The sequence below is a fragment of the Lycium barbarum genome, chromosome 12, assembly GCF_019175385.1.
Source record: "Lycium barbarum isolate Lr01 chromosome 12, ASM1917538v2, whole genome shotgun sequence".
Classification (NCBI taxonomy): domain Eukaryota; kingdom Viridiplantae; phylum Streptophyta; class Magnoliopsida; order Solanales; family Solanaceae; genus Lycium; species Lycium barbarum.
In genome coordinates, this window is record NC_083348.1 from 84051857 (window position 1) to 84068828 (window position 16972).

At 35.3% G+C, this 16972-nt stretch overlaps 2 protein-coding genes across 2 annotated transcripts; one reads left to right on the top strand and one right to left on the bottom strand.

Annotated features, from left to right (window-relative positions):
- The first annotated feature begins 4051 nt into the window (after positions 1-4051).
- On the top strand, positions 4052-5447 carry LOC132624917 (auxin-repressed 12.5 kDa protein-like). The gene is made up of 3 exons (XM_060339677.1): positions 4052-4242; positions 4580-4808; positions 5054-5447. Exons 1-3 carry the CDS (start codon positions 4146-4148, stop codon positions 5097-5099), a joined length of 372 nt encoding a protein of 123 aa, XP_060195660.1. The 5' UTR covers positions 4052-4145; the 3' UTR covers positions 5100-5447.
- On the bottom strand, positions 5168-14734 carry LOC132624916 (putative E3 ubiquitin-protein ligase RING1a). Its single transcript, XM_060339676.1, has 10 exons — positions 14493-14734; positions 14287-14329; positions 9828-9886; positions 8654-8735; positions 8445-8565; positions 8310-8351; positions 7405-7905; positions 7114-7221; positions 6803-7015; positions 5168-6607 (listed from the first exon to the last, which is right to left on the bottom strand). The coding sequence occupies exons 1-10, from the start codon at positions 14626-14628 to the stop codon at positions 6542-6544; spliced, it is 1371 nt and encodes a 456-aa protein (XP_060195659.1). The 5' UTR covers positions 14629-14734; the 3' UTR covers positions 5168-6541.
- Between the last annotated feature and the right edge of the window lie 2238 nt (positions 14735-16972).

Genomic DNA, 16972 nt, shown 5'->3' on the forward strand with positions numbered 1-16972 from the left:
TTTGTGAATAACAAACTTAGACCTTTCATCAATAGGATCATCCCTCCATTCAAAGAACTTACATTTCTTAGCCTACAAAAAAAATCAACTCACGTTAGGCACACTGTAATGTGTGGCAAAAATAAGACACGAAACATAAAATATATATATATAAATTCGTACCCCATAGAATGGGCATGTCCAAAAATCCTCTTCCGGAATTATTACGAGACCAAGAAATCTGCATTTTTAATAATACTATGTGATGGCATCGCACTTGACGCTTCATCTTTGGATCGTCATTTTCAGTACAAAGATTGTTCAACTCCGATTTGAACTCTTTCATTAAGAACTCTAGAAAATAAAATTAAGTGAAATTACAAGAAATCATTGAAATATAACATATAAATAAAAGATGAGAATAATAATTTAGAGAAAATATAATACTTACCACTACAATTCATCGCACAAATTTCAACTTTGTTTTTTCTTCAAGCTATGGCAACAATGGAGTCAATTTTTGAAAATGAAGAAAGAGAGAGAGAAGGAAGAGAAAATAAAGGGGGGGGGGGGGGGGGGGAGGGGGGTTATCGTTATTTTTGATCCACATGGCAAAAAATAACACGTTAAATACCCCCTCACGCGCTGCTTGGTCGTGTAGTCACGCACAGTGCCACATCAGCACTTAAAGGTCACTAAAATACTAAAAAAATAAGACTGGGGGGTAATAGGTCGCCCGCAAAGGTTGGGTGCATCATAATTAATCCGAATATACGTTGAGGGGGTATTTGACTATTTTCTCAATTATACAACAATGATATATTTTCTATACATATACTTTAGGGATACATATTCTATACGATAATGATACACTTTCTATACATATGATACATTTATATATATATATATATATATATATATATATATATATATATACAGTATTAATACATATTTTATACATATACAACAGTGATACATATACAATAGTAATACAATGTATATACATATGCTGAAATTAGTTGAAAAATGGCTAGAAAATGAAATAAGTTTGAAAAGGAATAAAAAAATAACTTTTAAGATTCTTGAGCCCACCGAATGTCAATAGTTTCACCCGGATGACTATTTGTGTCTTTTCCCTTCAAAATACTATGGGCCTAAGGTGGGAAATGATAAGGAGAACATTTTGGGCCTAGATTCTAGATCCTAAATATAATGTTTCGTCTCTTGGCAGTTGAAAATAGGGCAATTTGCACGATTGTCCTTATTCGGGGATGGTCTTTAATTTTTGCGTCTGAAATTGCTAGTCTTTATTTTTGCCCTTCGCATAAAACTTTTGAGTTCCGGGTTCGAACTTCCGCTCAGTCAAAAATTTAAAAAAAAAATCGCAAGACGGAGTTTCAAACTTTACTTTAAGGCAGAGTTTGCCTTCATGCATAAGGCAAACTCTACCCCTTAAGGCTACCTTAAGGTAGAGGTTTGTATTAAGGCAATTTCTTTTTTCACTCAGCTAAAATTTTACAAAACTCTATATTAAGGCCTAATTTTTGCATGAATAGGCCTATTTTCGCTACGAAATTCTGTCTTGCGATTTTTTTTTAACTGAGTCGAAGTTTGAATCCCAAATCTCATGATATTAGGCGAAGGGAAACGGACCAGCAATTTGAGGGATAAAAATTAAGGACTAGTGCCTTTGAAGGTCAATCCGCGCTAAGAATTACTGAGAGTCAGATCACCAACTTCAGTGTAAATCAAAACATAATTTTCTGTATACCTCGCTCACAGAATCGGATCCCAAAACTAAATCTAAAATGATACGTAGTGTCTCATTATTGTAAGACCAAAATTAATCCCATCATGGTCCCCACTAAAGTTTATATTACCACTCTACATTTTCCTTATTCTATATAACCAAAAGAATAGGATAGGACAATACATAATTTAGAAAAAAGAGACACTTGGATAGCAATCCACAACCCACTCATCCTCCTTGGTCCCACTTTGTTTGTTTAATCTTCATCCTTATCCACATCCACATCCACTCCCCGGTTTTCTGTCTCCAATCCTTTTTGTTCTTCACCCCCCTAAAAGTTACTGAAACACAGTAAATCCTGATATTGAACGCAAAGAAGCATGTTCCGCAAAAAGATAACAGCAATAACTCAGATTAATGTATTGAACTTTTGGTATGAATTTATATAAAAAATTAAATAGCTGAAACTAAACAAAACTGCGAATTGTTCGAGAAAATTTTGAATAATAATCCAATCACTATGTATCTAAAGGGGTAATGGGTAATCTCCTTTTTCACAGTAACATTTTTACACTAACTTATTATAATTGGATTATTGAGGGGAAAAATGATGGTGTCGATGTTATGGCGGGGCCTCACCCCACGAAGGGAATTAGAAATGCTCCAGTAAAACTTATGGTAATCTTTGTTTTTACCCTTCTTATTCTAAAAGCAAATATGTTCATTTGCAAAATGAAAAAAGAAGAAGCTCCGATTCATTATTTTAAAATTAAACAAAATATTAGAAAGTCTCTTATGTGTTGTCGTTTGATATCCAAAAATTAAACTTTAAAGTTCAACCCCAGTTTTTTGTGAATATTTTCCTTCCCTGGCTTGGATTTATACCTAGTAAATAGATAAACGAATTAGAAACCCATGTAAAATAGCAATGATCACAAGATTGTAGGATTTTAAACTTGTAACATATGGTCAGCTATCTGTTTGTGTAAATTTTTTGTAGCCCACAAAAATACAGTGGTAACTATATATGGCACTTTCCAGAAACAAAAAAACTGTGGGCACTTTCCTTGATTGTAGATTAGTCAGAGACACAAAATTTGCCACGGACAGAAATAATGTCAATTGAATTAAAATATTTGATATACCTACCTTCCAATTTAATATTTGTAGTAGTACAATCTCTGAAATGATCCATATTCTAGGCGTTATCTAGTGGTTAAATTCGAAAAAATATTACTCCTGTTTCAATATATGTTACCGTTTCATATTTTGAGAGTGCAGGAAATTTTAATTTTAAAAAATAAAATTTACATATTTAAAAATTATGTAAAAAAATATATTATAAACTACAATTTATTTGACACTCGGAATTTAAAATAAATTGAAACAGATGCATAGGTAATTTCTTCTCTATCTATTCTAACCTTAACGAACAAAATAATTATACTCATAGTGTTAGGATTTGAATCCCAAATCCGACATTTGTAAGCAGGTTCCCAGGAAAGATTGGAGGGTCACAGCTGGACCACTTAAATACCAACCTCCTTAGACAGAACCTACTTACATCGTGATGTAAGCGAAGAATAAATAGCACACACAAATTTATAGTGGTTCACCCTCAATGTGAGAGCTACGTCCACGTTGCTGCTGCAGATCTTATTAAAGAAGAAATATTACAAGTGTTTACAACACTCAACCTCACAACCCCAATCCCAATTACACTCAAGAATTTTACCACAGAAAATTCTCTCAAAGACCTTCTCTTACTTAGGCCTTTCACTAAGAGTATTTCTCTTAGATTTTTTTCTCTCTCTTTGGGATGTGTTGTCTTCTTCAATTTGGTGTGTTTTGCAAATGATCTTGGTGTGCCTATTTATAGGAATGAATTTCCTATGATGAGGTAAGCGCTTACATCACGACTAAGATGAGGTAAGCGCTTACATCATGATTATGTGAACAAAAGAATTGACTTGTTGATCAATTCCACACCTAACACATAGAAGATCGTTGGTATCTGTATTGATCTAGGACTCTAGAATAGGGGTGGAGCCATGTGAGGGTAATCAGAACCCCTTTGAGAGAAAATTACACTAAATATAATACAGATTAAAACTATTTTTTTATATATTTATAGTATCTTAAATTTTCTTAACTTCTTCGTGTTCGCTGCTTAGTGAAAATTTTATTTTTGAACACCGTGATTTTTTTTTTTTTTTTTTTTAAAAAAGATAAAACTGTAGTTGAACTGTAGGCCCTAGATATTTGAGTAGGAGATATTTTTGAGTGCCAAAAAACTCTATATAACGTACCAAGCAGCATTTACACTACAGACTAGAAAAGTCTAGTGTACCTAAAAGAGAAAAAAAGAAGAGGAATATAGGAGAGGGAAAAAGAAGAAGAGTAGTAAGAAGAGAAGATGGTGTTGATTGATAAACTTTGGGATGATGTTATGGCTGGTCCCAGCCCTGATAAAGGCCTAGGCAAACTCCGAAAGAGCCTCACTGTTCAAACTGGTACTCCTTTTTCCCCAAAATTAATATACATATGTTAATCGATTCATTTGTTATGTTCCATGCATGATCAGGGATGGAGCTAGAGGGGCGTAATCCGATTCCATCCGATCAAAAAATCATCTTGTATATATAAAGTTACATCTATACATGTATGATGAAAATGATATTTGTCAAGCATGATATATAAAAAAAGCTGAAAAATACTGTGTTCTAAGATCCTCATAAGTATATGCAAAGTAAAACTAAAACTAGTGTGTACACAAGCACAGTTGAAGATCCGCTAACTTCAAATACTGAATTTCCTTATGTTTCTTTTTCCGATGTTTTTTGGGGTTAGGTGGGGAATCAGGAGAAGGATCTAGCAAGTACCAGAGGTCTCTCTCCATGCCTGCCAGTCCTGCGACTCCTAGTACGCCGGTGACGCCAGCAAATACGTCCCCAACGGTACCTAAAGACAATGTATGGAGGAGTGTTTTTAACCCAGGAAGCAATCTTGCCTCCAGGAAAATGGGTGCTGGAGTCTTTGACAAACCCGCTCACCCTAACTCTCCCTCTGTTTATGACTGGTACGTACGTTACACCATACACTTCATCACATAACTGTGCTTCTGATTTTGTTTAATTTAAGGGGGGGTCTGATGATCGCAGGGATCTATTTTTATTGTTAATTTGTTTCAATCGATTTCTGATGATCGATTTGATTTAAAGTTATTTTACACTATGGTATATATCGATTTTAACTTGATAGTGTAAGAAATTGTATACACCGTTAGTTTTAGAGCATTTAACTCAATTCAACTTTTAATGGCAGGCTGTACAGTGGGAACACCAGATCTAAGCATCACGAGAAGTGCTGAGAGCTTTTGGGTGGCAGAAGCAGTTGAAACCTGCATCTGCATGTATATAGTGTTTTTTCTCTACGAGGTTGCTTTGCTGATGAAAGCACGGATTACTGGAAGCTTATCTTTATTTGTCTTTATGGTTTTCTGTTGGGAATTATGTATTAAAGTACTCCAATAGCATGTTGTAATTAGGTTTTCCAAGATGACTTATAAGCTTTAATGGCCATTAGTGGCTTTCCAGCTCCAAACGAAGTTGCTACTATTACTGTACTGTTGCTGGTAGACCAGTTGGTCTATGTTTGTTTACTATTCCTAATATTAAATATCTGAAATAAATATTGTGACGTTTTTGTTTTGTTGCCATTTGGTCAAGTGTGATTATCGCTTTGCAAGTTCATGTTTATCTGGTTTCAATTAAAAATTAATTCAATGAAACTTGGCAGTAGCTGATCGTCCACTCTAGGTAGTGGTAAGATATGTGGGCCTGTCTTGAATGTCACCTGAGATGACGTGTTGCAAAATAAGAGATTGAATCAAGTAAACGTCAAGGCTGTAGTTGTGTTGAAAAATAATGGAGGTTGCATTGTCAAACAATTGAAGGTTCGAGATATTTTCTTCACTCAACCGGGGAAAACAATAAACAACTTTGTTAAGGTCCACCATTCCACGAAAAACCACTCCCATCTACCTTTCCCCTTTTAACTATTCACAGCGGGAAAAGAAATCTAAGAGAATTTCCTTTCCCTTCACCAAAGTTAAAAAAGGAAACTAGAAACCGGAGTTGGTCTACAGCGACATCTATTCATCATCTCCTACGTGCACGAGATGGAAATCTTACATACCCCACGATTATCCTAAAATGAGACGCCCATTTTTCAAGCAAACACCAATCCTTTACCAAGGGTAGATACCCAAACAAAAGTCATCAATAAACATCTTCCTCCCAAAGCATGACACTATGAATAATCTTTTAGAAATAAATTGGCGACGTTTTTGTATTTGTAATGCCTTTAAGCAAGCAACAGAAGGTTAATAACATGCTAGTTGTAATTTGCAAAGGAAAGGTTCAGATCCTTTTCATGATTAGTCGTAAGTCTATAACCAAGAAAAGTCGTGATTGGTTAAATGTCACAGAAGCAAACCATTCTTTTCTTAAAAATCGATGCATCAAGCCAACGTCTTGGCTAGTTAACGCTATATTAATCACTTGGATCACACTACATGAAACAAGTCCATAAAAAGGTAAATAAACCATTACACGAGTGTTCATAACCACTTCAAGGTGAATAAACGCTGAGTCAAAATAGTTGAGGGGATTACCTTTCCTGAATAATGAACTACATGTGTATGATACCACTTACTAAACTACTTACTTTCTATATGGATTTACAGAGAACTCCAAACCCCAGTTGAAATTACACTTCTTGTCATGTATTATATTCTGTATATAGCCAAAACTACATGGTCACCTTCCCTTCATCATGATCTGTCCTATTCTTTGATTTTCGTCGGTATGCCAAGATCTGAAAGACAGCAAGCTAGTTAGATACGGTCAAGATAAATCCAAGGAAAGATGAGTAATAATGGAAGAATGTGGAAATCTTTCAGGACCAGTGTGCCTAAAGGAGAGCTCAACATAATGCAGCAATTCAAGTATCAAATAATAAGATTGTCGACATGTTTCTGGAATAGTGCATGTTATCTTAAAGAGAGCTCACCAGATTACGCTGGTTAAAACCACATGTATCTTCGATTTCCCCCAAAGTTTGATGCTCTTTCACCATATGGATTTCAATTTTAGAAGGATCTCCAACAATGGGTTTGGAAATGGTCATGATATCAGAACTTGAAGGGTTGTCAGTGGCGTTTATCTCTTTTATCAGCACTATGTCGATTTCACCAACCTCTATGGAAGTCTGCTGAGCTACATACTGCATATATACATTCAAATGAAGCATGCAGACATAAATTGATCTATTTCCAATTCAGGTTTATAAAGTGTGAAAAGGGTTTATGCCGGTAAACTTACCTGGCTCAAATGTTTAACTTCCATAGTTGGCCGGCAGCAAAGGTAAGGTCGTTGCAAACTTGGTATATCCTCTTCGGACAAGGAAACAAGCATAAGTCTGACATCCAACTGAAAGGAAAAAGAATCCATTTAGATCATCAATCATAGAAAGCAACAAGCAAATAGCAATAGCGAATATCAGATTATCACAAATGTTAAAAACTAATCGCAAAATGATATCCTTCAGCCTCAACCACAGATAGGAAGTAAAAGGAAAGCATCCAATCAGTACATAGGGTTGATTTGCTGTACCTGCCCTTCATTTTCATCCGAACGACATAGATGATCAATTAGCTTTGAGACTCGGCTGTTCCTGGAGAACTTGCCAGTGCCTCCACCAAGACCCCCATGCCTGGTGTTACTTCGCATGCCACCTTTTCCCCAGGCAAGAATCTCTGAACAACGAATAAGTCCATTACATGCGCCTAATGATTCTTGGTTTGTTTCTGCATCATTTTCGTCACTGGCTGCTGAAGCCTGGGAAGGCCGTCCTACCCTCTTTTTGCACCGTTTTGGTTTGACTTCTACCGAGCGCTCATCAGCAGAGGAAGAATCCTTGCCAACATCATGATTACCATCTTCGTCCTCATCAGATATATGGTGTTCAGCACCCTGAAAGTTTCTTCTTCCCCTTAAATTCCGATAGCTTCCCTGAGATCTCCTTGCAAAAGCTGCTGCTGTAGCTCTGGCGGTCCGTTTCCTTCCCAGTGCTTCGGATTGTCGCCGTATTGTCTGTGCAATTGAAGCTTGTATCTGTTCAAAGAGTAAGAAAACTATGAATTGGAGAGAAAGGAAAAGGAAATTCGAGTAGGCACGTGATTTGGATGCCCACAGGCATTTAGAGGTGATTGGGGCTCAGATCAATGAGTTCTAAAGATAAAAACTACCTAATTATCCACATCAGAATAACCTGAAGTCCCCTCGAGGAGAGGATTAACTTCACCCATATCTAACTTTGCTATAGATATAACATCACTAATATATACTAAGAGAAATGTGCCATATATTTCCACACTTCCCATTGACATTGCACGTGGAATCAGCCGCACATCCATTACTAGGATGAACTGATAAAATTTTACAGGAACGAAAAATATCTGCTATTGAAAATAATCTGTATGGAATACATCTTTGCCATGGAACTTGGATTGGCTCACCAGCTTATTTCGAGTTTTCTCCTCGTCATGAAAAGCCAATTCCTGAGTGATACATAGAAGAGTAAGTCCATTGTCTGAAACAGGTCAATGATAGACCTTTACCATGAGACATTCAAGAGTGAAGCATAATGGTACCTCCTCTTCATATTTATCAATATCTGGGTATAGAAGTGCAATTAGAGCATCATAGTTCGGATCATCTCTCAGAGAACGGCGACTAGCACAGTGGGTACGACAAGCAGGACACTCATTGTTCCTGAAATAAAGTTGACATACTGAACCGGATAAGCAAACACATGTTACTTCTCAAGTCTCAACTAATGAAAGATAAGTTTAGCAGGTACCCCATTCGCATAGACTTGTCAATGCATTCTCTGCAAAAGCGATGCAAGCACTCCATAACTGTTCTGGTCTTTCGTATAATGCCTGCCCGTTTCACAGTGGTAAACTGGTAAGCAACACTAGGAATACATTACAAAAACAGAGCTTTATCACTATGTTCTAAAAGAGATCCCTGTATATAGCTTCAACCATAGTTAAATAGCTCCTCAAACAAGTTCATCAGGAATTAATGTAGATCTCCTTTTCAGAGTGAATATGTGTCAGTGCCAATTCTGTTTTCTCAGATAAGTGATACCTTCCCTTGATTGGAATTATGTGCTCCTTAATCAACAGGAAAGAAACATGCACCGAATCCACATAGTAAATCTCAATGTTGGGAAAACCAAAATCTCAATCATAATTTGAACAATAGGAAATGTCGGCAACAAAACAATAATTCACCTATATCAGTTACTGACAGGAAAGAGAGGTCCCAATTAGCATAATTTCAAGCAGAGATCACAAAAGATGAAGCAGAGAAACTGCAAATTGGGTTACTACTTACTAGAGATTATTTAGAGAACATTTATTAGATAATACAGAGCTGGAAATGCTGTTTCATTAAGTACAAAAAAGGTAGCACGGATAAGGCCTTGCTTCCCACCAAATCTCCATTTATTCATAATACCTATCAAAATCAGATACGGAACAAGGATTTTTTAACATAGAGAACCTCACATTCGCAGTCTCAATGATGACATGTTTCTAATTTCACCAATAACAAATATAGAAATTAACATGAAAAAATAATTTTAACAGTTGAACCTGATGTTTTCTTAGAATCTCAAATTGGGTTGGGAGGGGGAGGTGGGGGTCATTCATTAGTAATCCCGGTAGGTGGGGGTCATTCATTAGTAATCCCGGTGCATACTGTCATAACATTGACACATAACTCTAGCTAAGAGGAGGTTTCACCTTCTCCCGCTCCCAACCTCTGCCATGCGCACAGGACAATGAAGGCAGCATAATGCGCATCATGACTTCCAAAAATCACATAAAGCTGACATGCATTTTGATGGTTCTTTGAAGTGCAGTATTTAATAAGGTCACATCTTGCTATGACATACTCTCTTCAAGCATATCCAATTCCATAAAATAAAATAACAAAAACAATGAAGAAAGAGCAGAGACTCATACCTAAACATATAGGACACTGTACTTCTTTGCGAACTTCTGAAAGTCTCAGAGTGATAAATCTGCAAGAAAAGCAAAAGTAAACACAATAGGCAAAGTCCAGCATACCCCATATTTCAAGAAATTAATATTCAAAAAGATTCTCTCCATTTGGCACAAAAGTGGAGGTTCAACGGTTCAGAAAGAAGATGGAGTATGGTCCCAGCCTGCATATGATGGATTATAGGGAGGGAGAGAAATTTAAGATGTTTTCAAGGCAAGAGCAACTCAATCCAGAAGATAAAACTAAGTTGTATTTTACAGTTCCATTTTTGGTGTAAACAGGAGTACATAGAAGATACTGAGTCTCTATTAGAAGTTCAAGAGTCTTTATAAGGCAGTAGATACTTTGGTAGTTTATTTCTTTTTGCTTCATACACTCTGTAAATATGGCCTACACAGCCTTTTGTGTTTTTAATATAAAGCTTGTTACCATCGCAAAGAAAAATATTCAAACAATTTCCGCAATAAAATAGTTCAGTGTAAGATAAAATAAAACTATTAGCGATAAAGTTATTCTTTGGACATATGGAAAGGAAGGTAGTAGAAAAGAAGGCAAGGTCAGGTGCAGGTGCAAAAAGACAATTTTAGTGTTAGTAATTAATTACTTAGATGTTCTGCAAACTATCATATATACTAATAATAACAGTAGAGTGCTAAACAATATACTACCAAAGAGGAAAGAAGAAAACCACAGTTTACCTTATATGGATGCGCAACCAAATACAAGTAACATAGCCAAGAAGTCAAAGAACATACCATATCTTTAAATCTACAATATAAGAGTACTGGCAAAACCTTTGCAAAGTCAAAACGGAACTTTACTTATCAAAAAAATCCTCGGGACGAAAGGGAGGGCCTGATTGCGGATACTATATATCCTGATATATACGATTTAAAAGACAATGATGTCATGAAATTAGGATCAAGTAGACATCATATATATTTAAAAGTATTATAACCAGAAACAAACACTGTTTTAATAGGTAACACGAATAAAACATGATTAGGACTAGGTTTAGCCTGGATATCTGTATGCTAAGTTGCTCAGACTCTTCACTTTTGGTACCACACCTGTGTCGACACAACGTGGGTGGGGGTGAGATCCGTACCCAATTTGGTCAAACGGTTTTGGGTACTTTGACCAAAACTGATAGAGAAATTTGAGACGGACAATGATTTTTGAAATCAAAACAAAAGCTAGAGATATTGCAATAGCCATGTTACACCTTTATCATTTGCAATAGCCATGTTACAGCAAAAAACAGTAAGGAGATGCATCTGTACTCAATAATAATTACACATTCATACTTGCTCTCAAAAATTCGAGCATTTTTAGATATTTGAATTATTCTTAGCCGAATCCCAGCACCAATATCCATAACTGAATCCGTACCCCCGAATCTTAAAATTTAGATCATGAAGGATCTATAGATCTGCACCCGCGTCGGACACCCGCACCCAAGTCCGAGCAACTTAGTCTGTATGCATATGTAACTATTGTCAATTGAATGAAAACCTAGACTAACGAGTTGCCTCTTCCAACTAGCTTAGGCACATAGATCATCAATCTAGCAAGATGTGCCTACATTCATCACTATATCGATGATGTTCTTCTAATCCTAGATACTAAATGCGTAATAGTCAACCTATGGTATGGATCTAACAGATTAATACTCCCTCTGTTTCAATTTGTTTGAACCTATTTCCTTTTTAGTCCGTGCCAAAATGAATGACCTCTTTCCTAATTTGGAAACAAATTCACTTTATGAATGATTTATAGCCACACAAATTTTCAAGGCTTATTTTGAACCGCAAGTTTCAAAAGTCTTCCCTCTTTCTTAAATGTCGTGCCCAGTCAAATGGGCTCATATAAATTGAAACGGAGGGAGTATCTTCTATTTTAACATTAACCATACTTAAATGTATCAAATGGAAACAATTATCTGGACACATTCAAAGGCTTAATTCTTCTGTAGCGTAACAAGAAAGTACTTGAATTCATAATCAAACCTTTCTATCTTTTCTCAGAGCATTTAATTTTTCCCAATCCTTTTTTGAGAAACTATTCTTATGCTTTTTAAAACTTCTTTACATTGAATGAAATATCTAATGTCTCCACTGAGGGCATGTTGTGTTAATAAACATGGAGCAAGACCATAACTGTACGAACTTTCCTGTTTCTATTAGAGTGCAGCTCCCACAGCACTTGAATGTTTCTACTACCAGCTATTCTAGTATCTTAGATTGTTATTTGTTAGTAATAGAAACTTAATTACTCGCGCTTATTCAAGTCTAATGACAGTTTATATTATGGAGCACAGAAGACTATGTACACTTCCTTTTAAAGAAAAGACTACCACATTCTTCTTCATTTGTTCTCCAAAAGCATGTATTTTACAGGTTAATGAGACCAGTTAGACACTTACTGATGTATAAAAGAACTCAAAGAAAAAGTCAAATTTAATTACCTCTCCAGGCTTCCCCTACTTTATATGAAATTATGCACTTTCAACTCTTAGCTGGTGTTAAGGAGTGCTCTTCTATGTTGCTAGGACTCTCCAAAAATGATGCCGCACCCGTGTCAGATCCTTCAAAAATGCACTACTTTTGGAGGATCCGGCACGCACCCATGTCCATTTTTGAAGAGTCCGATTAACATAGGTGCTCTTTATTTATTTATTTTTTTCCTCTGGAAACTTTGTAATGTATTTGTCTGATCTGTTTTTCAAAAAGTATTATAGAAATTGAAAATAACCTTGAGGCACTTTTCTAAAGTTTCCTTTGAGAGATACACGAGAGAAACAATCAACATATTGCTATTGGAAAACCAATGGATTCTTCCAATGTATCATTTCTGGGTCCAATGGAATTCATACGTATAGGAAGAAGCCCTTCCTTTTTATTTCCCAGGAAATGTACACGATAAGAAACAAAAATATAAGGAAAAATAAGGACATGATTTTCTGAAATTAAATAAAAATAAGTAACGTGAATAGATTTTCTCTAGAATAGCTAGAAGTACGCACATAACATAATTGTTAAGCAAGTGACTTTGAAAGATTAGCGAAAGAAGCTTATTGGGAGAAATTAAAACTACATTTTCAGGGTTCATTATTAAGTAACTATGGCGAGCTAGATACTCACAATTTATTAAGTTTCAAGAACAAAACAACTCGGTCAAATTATAGAATCACAGCTATAACCAGGTTTCTGTTTTGGAGGAATAATTTTCATCTATGCTAAGCAATCCTAAAAAGGTATGTGTAGAAGAAGGTCTCTCGCTAACACTGAGCCCTTGGTTTTGCTCAAAGCAATGGAGTCAATTCTAGTTCTATCATGATATGGTTCCAGAACCAAGACGATGCTTACTATTTGGAGGTGCCTTCTGTCTATTTAACCATGAGGTCGATGACAAAGATGGTAGTAATAGCTTGGGTCCAGAGAAAAATGCCATTTCGGAGTCCAGTCAATAATCTGCTCATGGAAGAAGGAGTCTATATTTTCTGAGTTCATGTATAAGGAATCACAAAGTAAATTCTTTCAACAAATGTACGAATTAAGAAAGAGAGTAGATTAATCTAGAGACACAGAAGTGCATTTTGTGAAGGGCAGATTACAGATGGAAGTAGGACAACATGAATGGACAGCTCTAGATTATGGCAAATTGGATCTAAAAATTGAGTTCACGGGTTAGAAGAACCCATTGTTTCAAGAAATCTTATTACCAAAACAAGTGTGTGTGTGTGTGTGTGTGGGGGGGGGGGGGGGGGCACAACTTTTGCAAACTTGATTAATTTTGAGCTCATTGATTTCGTTGAGGCTTTGACATTCATGATCTTCATTGGTATGATACAACAAAAAAACTTCCTAGTCTCATCGACTTAACCAAAACAATTGTCAAAGTAAATACACGAAACAGAACTTAAATTCATACAAGTTCATGACTGTAATAACTCAATCAGCACGATTCCTCATAATCATATCCAATCAAAGTTGGCCTTCCCTAACAAATTATAGATTTGACGCGCATCTGGACATGCCACATGCAAGAAAACAAACAGATGCATAAAATAGAGCTGATCAAAATTCAAATTTCCTGACCGGTCTTCCGTCATTTCAGACAAATCTTACTAATTACTCCCAAAAAATCAAAAAAGAAGAACAAATCAAACTACTGAAGCTCCTTATAGCAATGTTCATAATTAGAAGCAAAATACAAACTCAATTACAGAAAAAAAAAACTAGTAGATCTCAAGCTATACACCATTTCTAACATTCCACACAGTCCCAAATCACATCATTCACTTCAAAACTACAACAGAAACACTCATACACACATCGCGTCGTACGTATATGTAAATGCATCATTCCATCTAAACACACATAAACCAATTCAAACAGAAAAAGATAAATGCATTACTCATCTTTCTCCACGCCGCTCGAACAAGTAGTTCCATCCGAATCTGAAAGTCAAACACAGACCAAAACATCAAAAATAAAAAAAATAAAAAAATCACGTTATGTTGAGTGAAACTCGAGTCACCGCTTTATATACACAAAATAAAATGTAAACACACAAATCTAAGACGTGTATGTTCAACGAATCTCTATGTATAATACACGTACCGTCATCGGGTTGTTCCTCGTCGTGATTTTGATTATTATTAGTTTGTAAGGAATCATCGTCGTCTTTTTCGTCGTCAGGTGGAGGTGGAGGTGGAGGAGTAGGAGAAGTATCGTATGGACGTTTTTGAGCAGGCATTGACTATTCAAATATGAGGAGACGCCAGTGGTGAGGTTGTAAGCGACGGTGGTGGCGTTGGTGTATGGTGGTGGAGACTGGGAAACACAAGTGAACAAAAGAAAAAATAGCTTCCTCCGCGCTGTTTATGTACTGTGTTTACCAAGGACAAATGTACAAGTGTTTAGGCACGTGGTACACCATTCTATATTCCGCAATTTTGATTAACTCCCTCAGTCTCAAATTATACGCTGTAATTTAAAAAAAAATAGTTGTCTTAAACACTACATTAATTATGTTTTTGACATTTCACTCACCATTTTTTTGAGTTTCCTAATTAAACTATTAGAGGTGGGAGTTTTTTACCTAAACAATCACCGATCAGTTTGCAAAACACACCTCAACTATCAATTGTGACAGTTTCTTATCTAAATTATTAACAATTAGTTTGCAAACTAATTTTTGAGGTGTGTTTTGCAAACTAATTGGTGATAGTTTAGATAGGAAAAGTGAATATGTGATAGCTAAGGTGTGCTTTGCAAACTAATTGATGCTAGTTTAGGTAGCAAACTCTCGTACCTAATCGTTCAGGTAGGAAACTAAAAAAAAAAATGATATTTGAAGTGTGTTTTTTTTAACCCTTAACCTTTACTGTTTTTTAAGACTACAAACACCTCAATTATGAGCTGATGTTTATGATTGTCCAAATACCCAATGAAGGATAAAATAGTTAAAAACTATCTTAATTAATGTTTCTTAAGAGGTGCGTAACGGACAGATAATTTTAGACGGAGGGAGTACGGTATTATGAAAGAGAAAGGTATAAGTGTTTAAGCAAGAGGTACAGGATTCTTTATTCGGCAATTATTTGTTTGGGTCCAGTTTCCGCAATTTTTATTTTTATTTTTTTGGTCAAAGTTTCCGCAATTTCCTTAGTACTCTGATGTTCACTATAAAGAGGAGAAGACAAGAAATTAAACGTGGAAACCTGGAATTGTTTATGATTGTTGATCCAAAGGCCTATTAGTATACAATTTTGTTCTTTGGAATTTTGAAATTTACCTTTAAAAGGCTTTATTGATCCTCCATAAATAATCTAACACTACTATGTTGGTATAAACTTCAGGCCCCTTTAATAGTCAATCAAAACAAGATAAAAACGGTCCCTTATAGTATTTGCATCAACCTATATGATTTGGTGATACATCGAGTGCTAAAGGAAATTTAACAAAAGGACACTACATTATCATAGTTTGTAATCAAGAACTGAAAATCTCCACTATCTTTTGTGCAAAATAACACATCATATCTAACCGAAATATAAATTGAATTTACTAATGTTTCATTTAGTTTTGTGCTTTGGAACCTTTATAGAAACTTACAGGTGTCTTATCTGTACCCATAAAGAATGCAACACTAATATTTACTCCCTCCATTTCAAAATAGTGGAGTAGTAGAAAAGAAAATGGCATTAGATTCTCACTAGATTCTGTATTTTGTATTTTGATATTTTTAATTTCAAAAAAAAAAAATTATCCATTACATCATAAAATCAAATAAGATAGGATATTTTGACTACAGATATTAAGTCATAGTAGTTTACGCTAAAAGCAAGCAAAAATTAATGGATAATTATTCAAATGTATTTTTTTTTTGTTCGAGACAATGCAACATTTCAAAACAAATATGATGAATTTGATTTGTTGATTTCTAATCTATTTAGTTTGAGTTAATCGTTGAAATTACAATATTAATGAAACAGACACTAACTACCGTGTTTGTTTTGCTTTCAATAAATAAAGGTACTACATAAAAGAGATTTTATTTACTCACATAAATGTTAATTTATCTCCTTCTCTCATATATATGTTGAAAATAATTTGCATCCCCCAACTATACATTAAAAATAAAACTTCCCCTCAACTTTAAACAATGAATATACTCTCTCATTTATCCTAATTGACTTTTTAAAATACCTATTAAGATTATTGTAGGTAGTAGTCACGTTGACACATCAGTTACAATAGCTGACATGTTGCTTGATGTCGTGTGGAATATAACATTTGTAGTTCTGTTGCTTGACCCTATTGAAATAATACTATTTTATCTCATTTGACATCTTATAATGTTTTTTTTTAGGTAAACTCATCTGGAATGGAATAAGTAATGAAATTTTTTAGCACTAAGTCGGCGTTTGAGAAAGCATGTATTGATAATTATGCTAGTCCGAACGACAAGAGTTGGATGGGTATCACATTCCTGAAAAGCTGAAAAATTTATATAGCTTGTAAGGCATAATCGACTTATGTCAAATGTGCTTTCATTCACCCCAAAACTAATTGAGTTGCCAAATTGCGAATAGTAG

Coding starts and splice junctions, on each gene's coding strand:
- LOC132624916 (XM_060339676.1), bottom strand. CDS start 14,628: ATGCCTGCTCAAAAACGTCCATACGATACTTCTCCTACTCCTCCACCT. Junction 7,016..7,113: donor AAGTTAAACATTTGAGCCAG/GTAAGTTTACCG, acceptor GTATATATGCAG/TATGTAGCTCAGCAGACTTC. Junction 6,608..6,802: donor GTTTTAACCAGCGTAATCTG/GTGAGCTCTCTT, acceptor GCTGTCTTTCAG/ATCTTGGCATACCGACGAAA.
- LOC132624917 (XM_060339677.1), top strand. CDS start 4,146: ATGGTGTTGATTGATAAACTTTGGGATGATGTTATGGCTGGTCCCAGC. Junction 4,243..4,579: donor GAGCCTCACTGTTCAAACTG/GTACTCCTTTTT, acceptor TTTTGGGGTTAG/GTGGGGAATCAGGAGAAGGA. Junction 4,809..5,053: donor TCTCCCTCTGTTTATGACTG/GTACGTACGTTA, acceptor TTTTAATGGCAG/GCTGTACAGTGGGAACACCA.